The sequence below is a fragment of the Priapulus caudatus genome, unplaced genomic scaffold, assembly GCF_000485595.1.
Source record: "Priapulus caudatus unplaced genomic scaffold, Priapulus_caudatus-5.0.1 Scaffold95, whole genome shotgun sequence".
Taxonomy (NCBI): Eukaryota; Metazoa; Priapulida; class Priapulimorpha; order Priapulimorphida; family Priapulidae; genus Priapulus; species Priapulus caudatus.
The window spans coordinates 198,287-208,472 of NW_014577156.1; the positions used below are offsets into that span (position 1 = coordinate 198,287).

General features: G+C 41.7%; 1 protein-coding gene across 4 annotated transcripts in view; it reads left to right on the forward strand.

Annotated features, from left to right (window-relative positions):
* LOC106804978 (conserved oligomeric Golgi complex subunit 7-like) overlaps positions 1-9,377 on the forward strand; it is a 38,993-nt gene extending 29,616 nt beyond the window's left edge. For 3 of the 4 annotated variants that reach the window (XM_014806405.1, XM_014806408.1, XM_014806406.1), the window contains exons 21-22: positions 2,924-3,046; positions 8,425-9,377. In XM_014806405.1, coding sequence (XP_014661891.1) covers positions 2,924-3,046; positions 8,425-8,597 — 296 coding nt within the window. In that variant the 3' untranslated portion in view covers positions 8,598-9,377. The remainder of the gene's footprint in view (positions 1-2,923; positions 3,047-8,424) is intronic. The other variant, XM_014806407.1, reaches the window with a different exon arrangement.
* Positions 9,378-10,186: the final 809 nt, after the last annotated feature.

The following is a 10,186-nucleotide window of genomic DNA, read 5'->3' on the forward strand; positions in this document are numbered from 1 at the left end:
GGCCTGCGCTTCTGCCGAGTATAGCGTTACGTCTATCACAGAGGTTTTAACGAAGACGTGTACGGCGCTCCACGTGGGTTGGCGCGGTCTAGATGCTACCCTTACAAAAATTTAAGCAATCTACAAGCAATCCTCAAGCGATCAACGAGTGCTTCAAATAAGCTCTCAATGGTGCAGAGGATCGCTTATCTGATTGCTTATTAAGCAATCAGGACTGATCATTGATTGCTTAATAAGCAATCAGGACCAATCATCGATTGCTTGGGACCGATCGTCGATGGCATAATAAGCAATCGGGACCGATCTTCGATTGCTTAATGAGCCATCGGGTACCGATCATCGATTGCTTACCCGATCAGTCCCGATTGCTTATTAAGCATCAACATCATTTAAGCTATCCTCTGCACCATTGAGCGCTTATTTTAAGCAATCATTGATCGCTTGATCAGTCCTAAGAGATCGACGATTGCTTATTCATCATGACGAAATCCAGGTGCTCTCAGGACCATCGCTGATCATTTAAGCAATCAATGATTGCTTTAAGCAATCGCTGATTACTTGAAAATGGCTTGACTTCTCCCTAACACTAACTATAAACAGACTCGGCTTATATACGTGTATAAAAACAGATAAAACAATCTATGGTGTATAACCTTTTGCTTTCAATATTTTGCGTCTGAACTAACAATCAATCCCAAACAACTAGTGTAGGCTAGCTAATTAATTAATTAATAATTAAATAATTAATATTAATTATTAGGCTGGAGATTAATTAATCGTGAATTAATTTCCAACGGCATTATTTTGTGGGAAAGCGACGCATAGACTACCGTACCCGTAGCCTCGAGACATTAAGGTACGGCTACCGTACTCGTAGGCTTGATTTTTTTCGTAGGTCAATCAAGAACATGGGGCTGTAGTGAGCGCTGCTATTGGTTGAGCTTGTTTCGTTGATTTGCTATATATATTGATTATAAACATGCTGCCTATTAGAAGTTATATGCTTATACTGAAAATAGTGATACATGATATACAGAGATGCTACAGGGTGCTATAGCTTTCCCCCACCGACTACATCCCCCAGTTCTTTCGTTCCGCCTACTCATCCCAATCCACCACCTCTCCACTTCCCCCTCCTGCTCCACATCCCCCTTTTCGACCTTCCCTATATCTCTCACTCCTCCTCCTCCCCCTCCTTCACCTAGCTCGATCTCCATTACCCCCATTCCGCCTCCCCTTTTATGTACACGCGGCTGCCGAGTATATATAGCCGCCAATTCCCACAAATCTAGTAACGCCTTTTTGATAAAAAAAATATAATATAGTATTCTAGAGTTATAACTTTTATTCCACGCAGATTTGTTAGTGCAAGTTTATGCATGGCTAACGTTTATTGATGGTTGGCACAACGTTTACTTTTACAACCTCCAAACAGTACCTAACTTTCAGTACTGGTTTCTAATAGGTGCATATATATGTGCAGCAAACGTTTGTTTCTAATCATATAAAAACGTTAAATTATATGGTTAGTTTAACGCTCATGACTAACGTTTGTTAATTTGCATGGTTACGACAAAGTTTATAAATAACGTTTATTTTCACCACCTCGGAACCTTAGATAAACGTTCAGTATACTATAGTTTGTAATTAATAGGTGTGCAGCTAACGTTTGTTTCTAACCTATATATAACTTTATTTATAACGTTTGATGAACGCGCGCGTTCTTAGAAGGTTTAATTCAGGATCAGTCTCGATTGCTTGTCGATTGCTTAGGATCAGTCTCGATTGCTTGTCGATTGCTTAAGATCAGTCTCGATTGCTTGTCGATTGCTTATGATCAGTCTCGATTGCTTATGATCAGTCTCGATTGCTTGTCGATTGCTTAGGATCAGTCTCGATTGCTTGTCGATTGCTTATTAAGCAATCGACAAGCAATCGATGTGTTCGATCGCTTGTGGATTGCCTTAAATTTTTGTAAGGGTATCTATCTCCAAAAGCGCCTGGCTCCGTACGTGCGAGTTTTATCAACCTCATTGACCCGCGCTGCCTGTGGCGACGGCACGTCGTGCGAGCACGTGCTGGCGTGGCCGTGGCAGTTTTTACACGTAGCTAATCCTACAATTTGCCGCCACACTGACACACAAAATATATATATGCACATGTTTTTTACGAAGACCGCGGAGCGCGACATTCCAGCCTCCCTCCTCCTCGCCGCTCACGTCGGCGCCGGGCACGTCGAAATGCTATATCCAACAAACCTGGCTCGGGGAGTTTTTGCGCCGCCGGTGACTTTTCGTAGTAAATAGATTTGTATTTATTTAGCATTACATTTTATTGAAACGCTGCAAGTGCATGCTTGTGTGCCTGGCTGCGGAAGCATTGATGCATGTATATAGATACCTTATTAACCTGTGGCGGCGGAGCGAGCGAAGGAGAGAGAAGAGAGAGAGAGACAGACCGTGGGAGTGCCGAGAAAGAGAGAAAAGAGTGGGAGAACACCCAGATAAGGTACGAAAATACGGCAGTGGGACGGTACGACGGCGAGGATGTACAAACGCGTGTCATCAATCTATAATCGGAAAGCGCCCCCTCCAAAGCCGATGTCGCCGAGCGACCGTAACATGTCCCGAAAACTGCGCGATGTAGGCTGCCCGCTATACGCCATTCGCACCGCCCGCCTTCCTTCGCGCGCGCGAATTCGTATAGCGGGGAGCGCGAGATGCTACATACAACACCCCGCGGTCGCGTGGCCCAGTCCCCGCGGAAAGTGCGCGGCTCTTACCGCTTTCGGCGGTCGGGGAACAACGATCTTTTGCGCAACGCCATCTTGTACCCGGTCTCTCTGGATTGCGTGAGATTCAATGCTTGAGACTACGTGCAGTGTAACTTTTTGCATAAAGTATCAAATGTTTGTATTTATTAGGTCACATAGCAGATGTGTGGCTGGAGGTATTTGCGAATGCCACTCAGCAACATTATGTCGAGGCAATACTGAGAATTACTGAGCTGACTCCACATGCTATCAAGCAGCTCGTCACAGACGTTGGTAATTCTGTAGTTACAATTAATGATCATGTGAACAGTATGTGAGGTAAACAACCTTAGTACCACTGTGGGAAGAATAATATATGTCTCTATACAATTAATCTTAAAATTTGACAAATATTTAAACCAGCTTTATTAATATTTAGTTTAGTTCTATTAACATAAATTATTGACGTATTCCTTAAAGGGATCGTTTACTCTAGGTTCTATGGTTATTTTCAGTTAATTTATAGTGCTTAAAATTACGCTACCATAAAATGTTTCATGGTTCAATCATCATTAGAATATTTATTAAAAATCGTTTTAAAACTAACGACTAACAGTTTGATTTACAACCGACGGTGGCGCCACTTCAAAGCGCACGGATCTCGATGAGGTTTGCCACAAAAACCACTTTTCAGCCAAGGTACGTATACAGACCGAGGTGCTTTTTACTTATTTATTATTAAAACAAAGGGATTGTAAGGATATCTTATAAACGACATATAGTTTCCAGTTTATAAATGATAATTTGCCACTAAATGAATAATGTTCGATTAAAAGAATTTAGTATAAATATAATTGCAACTTTGTGAATGAGCCCTCGGGTCTGTAACGCGCAAAATAAATGGTCAAATACGCAACTTTTTCGGGGTGGCAGACTGGCAGCATGGTCGCGGGTGGCATATAGCACCATTCAAATTTCGTAGAGTTGATGTGTAATTAATTATATCAATTAAATTAGGTATCTGGTAACAAATACGTGTGGGTATAGACGATTTGTTATACAGTAAGTACAGTTGTATGCAGTAAAATCCTAGTCTACTATCCCTTGAATGATACAGTTATGGACAGGCACCTCTGTAAAAGGCATTGCAACATAACTGCTCACCAAATTTAATCAAACACATCTATTTAATAAAAGAGATGTCTCACGATGAAAATAATCATTAAAAAATTCATCGCTAATTATGTGACGGCAAAAATTGTAAATTTAAACCAAAAAATGTTTTTTTTTTGTATTTCTAAAAAACAGCAAAGAGTTGGGATCTAAACTTTTAGCCATAAGTTGTTTACATGCATGAGAACAGGTTAAGATGTTTTTGGAGGAAATATTTCAATTCGTGCTGAATGCAGGATAACAGTGTGCTTAGCACACTGTCCTGCTAGGGGGTCTGGAGCAGTGGCGTATCCAGCATAGGGCGGAGCCGGCATACGCCCCCCCCCCGTTTGCAGGCCCAGAAAAAAATCAATAAAACTTTAAAAAAAAACTTTAGTAGCAGTGGGTTAATGCTTCAGGGTTAACGTCAGACTGAACACCTTCCTGCTTCTGTTTGCTCCACAAGGACCTCCCTTTGCACATGGATAAGGTGGTCAACATGTTCATCAGAAGGAAGCCTCGAAGGTTGCTATTGGCAAACCCCATGGGCGCCGCTTAATGTCCCGAACACACAATCATGACCTGAACATCTCAGTGGCAATTATTAGTAGGCCTACTCCTCACCCTGACCTGTGTACCAATCAGTGCTAATCATCATCATGATCAAGTGTGTTTGCTTTTAGTGCCATTAAACATGATAAAGGACTTATCAAGTTATATGTTGTGTTGCAATAAGCCAGTTCGTAGTTAGCCAAGGGGTTGTGTGACGTCGCAGGTCACCGGGTCATTTGTGAAATCAATGAAATCTCGATACGAATACGAGTGCGGCATGCGCTCTCAATTCAGTACGTATATGTATATGTATTCTGTGTACGTGTACATGCACGCATGTGCACACGTTTGCACGCACGCACACACGTGTACGTGTACGTGCGCAAGCACACACGTGTACGTTCACACGCACCCACGCACGCACGTCTACGCACGCACGCACGCCCATGTATGTGCACATGCACGTGTACGTGCACACGCACGCGCGCACGGGTACGTGCACACGCCCGCGCGCACGGGTACGTGCACATGCTCGCACGCCCGCACGTGTACGTGCACGCACGCGCGCACGGGTACGTGCACACGCCCGCACGTGTACGTGCACGCACGCACGCACACCCGCAAGTGTACGGCACACGCACGCCCGCACGTGTACGTGCACACACGCGAAGACTGTAGCATTACAACGACACAGATGCATGCGTATGTAATGTGTACTGTGCGGTCGAAATACGAACTATTTTGTCACAAATGACCTGACCCGGAAGAATTCGTGGCAAAGTTCGCGCATGCGCAAGTTGTCAGTTACAGTCTGTAACTACGAACTGGCTTATTCTTACCTGTGTTTTAATACATGTATCATTACTATAGTAACCTAAACGCAGGTGTGTACGCTCTCTGAAAAGTCATGAAAAGTTTTAAATCCTAAATTGTAGGGTTGCGTCTAGGGTTGAGATAGCGTCATTAGACATCAGAATATGGCCCATAGTATGATAGTATGCCTCAGATTACAGGAAAATGGCTTAAATGTTTCAAAATGTTCTGGGGGAGCATGCCCCAGACCTGCCTGCAAGTTCATTCTGTTCTTAGTAAAAGACCAATTTTGTGACTAACAAACAACCCTTTGCTGTTTCTGAGAAATAAGAAACAAAAATTTGTATAAATTTACAATTTTTGCCGTCACGTAATTGCCAATGAATTTTGTTATGATAATTTTCATTGTAAGCGCAGAGAAACATCTCTTTTATTAAATAGATACAGGGGTAGAAATAAGGAAAAAAGAGATGGTCCACAGGACCATCTAGTTTGAAATTTAGATGGTCCTAAATTTGAAATTGTTCTCTAAAAGTAATGCGGCGTGCAAGCATAAGAAATAGATTTTACATGGTGATAAAATGGTTTAATTATTCACCTACAACAGTGATAGAGCTTTAAAATAAAAACCTCTTGCCAAATTGGGCGAGTGAGTCAATAAGTTAACTGGCCCAAATTTTAAAACAAAAATGCTTGTTCAAACAATAGTGACATTTTTTTTGAAAATTACACCTCTTAGATGCAATTTCCTGCACTCTGAGGCAGCATTATTAAACAATCTTCATCACAAAAATATCACTTTTGAGTTAAGTATTTTAATCTTTGGGGACACCAAAGACTAAAATACTTACCTAAAAAAAGAGAAACATAATAAACTTCAAATTGCTGAGGGTTGAACTGCTTAGTCTCTGCCAAGTTGTGCAAGTACAATGCTAAGGCAAAGTATAATGTGGTTAATAAGTTAATCTATCTGCCAACTGAATTAACACAGGCCTCAGCGCTTAATTATTTTCAGATCGGTACAAAATTTACTTGCAATCTATGAGCCGTTAAGGTCCTCTTTTGGTTCAGTGCATATCATATTACCAGGAGTGTATAATATAGAGATCTATATTATATAAATAGTTAGATTGGTAGATATATATATATATAGATTATGTATATAGAGATATATATCAATATTATACACTCCTGATATTATAATATATACATGGAAAATCGTAATGAAATTCACACAACGTTTATTAGCCTCACCTTGACATCGTCAAGATGTAGCTATTGCCATTGCCATACATGGGTCATCGTCCGTCGTACGTCGTCGGTCCTTCCGTCAACATTTGGCTACGGTCAACGATTACTCAGGAACCGTTTGACCCACATGTTTGAAATTGGGTATAGTTGTTATTGCTATGCTCCCATATTGAACGTCCTTTTTGGCAAAAATGGGGAATTGCCATTTAGTCGTTCAGGTTCAACGGATTTTGTCATTTTCGGTATGTGAATAAATAATGGGCCAGGGGTTTTGATATTTTAAAAATGCAAATTAGAGTAGGTTTTGGCAATTATATAGCATATTATGTTATAGACACGCAGATAACAGTCTGTGGTGTCACACTATACTGGTTCGTTTTACAAAGATTATTCATGGCTGACAATATCTTTATTGCAAATTGGTATTTCCTCTCACCCTGGCGATTAAAACGTTATTTAGAGTTAAAGTTTACAAAACATTGTCGGAACGCATGCATACGTATTTTATTTTCGACGCCAATCGCTAAGATAAATCAAATCGCGGATATACGCGCCATCTCCATCAAAATTGTTGATTCATTTTGGTTTATAAATTTTATGCCGATATGACAGATTCGGCAACCGTGTGCTACCGCCTAAGAAAACTCATACCGAAGTTAAACACTTCATGCAACCATTATACCTTTGACAAAGTTGTGTTATGGCAGGGAAACACCATCGTTCAGCTATGGATTTATAGCAAGCTACGCTGGTTATCTCTCAATTTACACGTGGGTACACGGGAGCCAATGCTGGTTTAGGCAAGTGCCTAAATTGAATATTATAAAACGTTAAATGGCGATCTATCTAGGTGTAACGCCATCACTCGCCCACATCTCGACTTTCAAATCTCCAAACATTTATTTTCACATTACACACGTGAAAATTACACATTAATTATTCAGAGTTTATAATGGGAGTTCTCCATATATCTCTTTCGTTTCTATTAATGTACGTCGAGTTGCCCTCTATTTTTCTACTTACCCCTGTCCTGTCAATTAAAAACTGACTTCTTCGTCACTTCACTCATTTGTGTCCTTTTTTCGTGTGTGAGCTACAGTGTCATTGACACTTTCATTTTTTGCGTGCCGCACGCTCATGTGTGTGTCATTTTCGATTGCAAGCCTCTTTTCTCCTCATCCAGGAAAGAATTTTGCTGTCGTCCTCTGACCGCGCGTGCACACCCTATAATGAACATGCCCGCATGCAACTTTTTAACAATCATGCCACTCCCCCCCCCCATACATAAATCATGTGCACATAATACATATGCAGCCCCATGCACGTTATACACAGCCACGCTGTGCTTGATGTTCGGCGACTTTGATAATATTAGTGAGCGATGCGTGCCGATAGCGCCCTTCACAATCGCTAGAACTGTTTATCATTAATGTTTGTGTATATAATGTAAGGAACCAACATTTGATTAAAGTATTAGACCCTTGCGATATGTGTTCGATTGAATTTGGTGAGCACTTATGTTGCAATGCCCTTTACAGAGGTACCTGTCCGGACCGTAACCCTGACTGTATCTTTAATTTTATATTGATTATAGTATTTTATATAAATATATAGTGATTTTATATAAAGGCATCACGTGATTCGTTTCATGTAGGTATTGTAATTTATAGCATTAGATGGTTAGAGTTATGGTAGGGACAAAGTTTGGGCTATAGATGAGAAATTGAGAATAGGGTTAGGGTTAAAGTTAGGATTATAAATAGGACTAGGGTTAGGAGCTAGGGTCAAAGTTAGGATTATCGATAGGACTAGGGTTATGGGGCTATGGTCAAAGTTAGGGTTGGGTTGATTCTGCATGAAATCCTGCAAAAAAAGAATGCTTGTGTTCTGCGCTTACATCGCAGATTACCTGACGAATGTCTTCGATGACCTTGGGTTGCATCCGACGGAGGAGCTGAAGAGCGTGCGCCACCTGCTGACTGTGAATGCGGATGCCTTTCTGCAGGGCGGGGACGAGCCGCATGCACAGCGACTCGTGGTCGCCATCAGTCGCATGAGGGGCATCATGCTCAGATAATCATGAAGACAAGTAGTGTCGATATTCCAGCGTAAAATTGTATATACTCCAGGCATGCAAAATGCCAAATGGGTGATGGATGGCTTAGTGCTCATGGGTTTGAATTTTTTGTTTAGTTTTAAATAATAATAAATAATGTTGATAAATGAGGTTCACACATTAAATTGTCTGCAGTTATTACGTTCTCGTCTGTTTCTGGTGCAATTTAAAAGCCCCAGTTTGTGAGGGGCTCAAATGCTGGCCCCAACCATCTTCACCCCGTTGGCTCAGCATTGGTCACATTTGTCGGTAATTGGCAGCAACAGTAGGGCCACTACCAGCTCACTATAAAAGATGGCTCGCTGGCCATTCAAACTATAATGTTGGGTGTACACTGTACTGCCTCTTCACAAATAAACATGCAACATCCAATATTCATGAATAGCAGTCAGATAAACCGTACGTCTTTATTGAACCAGTGTACATGTACCGTTGAACACTCAGTAATGTACAAATGTCCACTTGACCAAATGGTGAAAAACTACAACATAAAAATAGAGAATACTGTCAGTGATGGGGTGTACATGCTCCAGATACTTGCACATGAAACTAACTTCAGTTGCATCTATATGTACTATAAAGGAATATTGAAATGGAGTTCGGTGATCGTATAGTTAGTCTTGCGTTGTGTTTCTGACCGCAGGTTCTTTGTCGTGCTAGCTAAACAGCTACTTTGAGGAAAAGTCACGTACAGAATAAAAGATATGAAGAGTCGAAGTAGATGCTGACAAACTGAGATTTATTTCACTTATATATATCTCTCTATCTCGCTATGCTCGAGGCTGGTTCACATATATAAATGCCTCATTAATTATTCACATATCCGATGCTATATTCACATATAAAATGTAGCACATCATTATATATGCACACAAACAGCTGCGCTCATACACGTTAAAAGAGCACAGATTCGGTAGTTTCTACACCACACACACGTCGCGTAGTCTTGGCACGACTCACAAAACACACGTACACTAGCACAAAAGAAAGGAGTTACTGCCCACTTCCGGGCGTGCGCTCACTTATATAGGGCGGGTGCTCGTGACGTCATCTTAGGTGTCACCACTAGTCGGAATGGCTATAATGGCTTTATTTCTACTCGACGGGTGGCACCACTTTGTCATATTACGTCTAAACTGTCACCCAATTGGGGTTGTCTATATTCAGGCCGGTACAGGAGATAATTTGCATATTTTGTCACGTGGTTTGTGTTATAACCAATCAGATGTAATCGCGTGTTCGTGACGTCACTTCCAGCTGTATCGCAAAGCGATCTCATGTGCAGAAGTGTGAAGCATGGTGAGGTGGTGGAGAAGGAGGAGGAGAGAAGCTGGTGGAGGAGGAGGGGGAGAAGCTGGTGGAGAATGAGGAAGGGGAGAAGGGAGAAGCTGGTGGAGAAGGAGGAGGGGGAGAAGATGGTGAAGGAGGAGGAAGGGGAGAAGGGAGAAGGTGGTGGAGAAGGAGGAGTGGAGAAGGAGGAGGGGAGAAGCTGGTGGAGAAGGAGGAGGGGGAGAAGCTGGTGGAGAATGAGGAAGGGGAGAAGGGAGAAG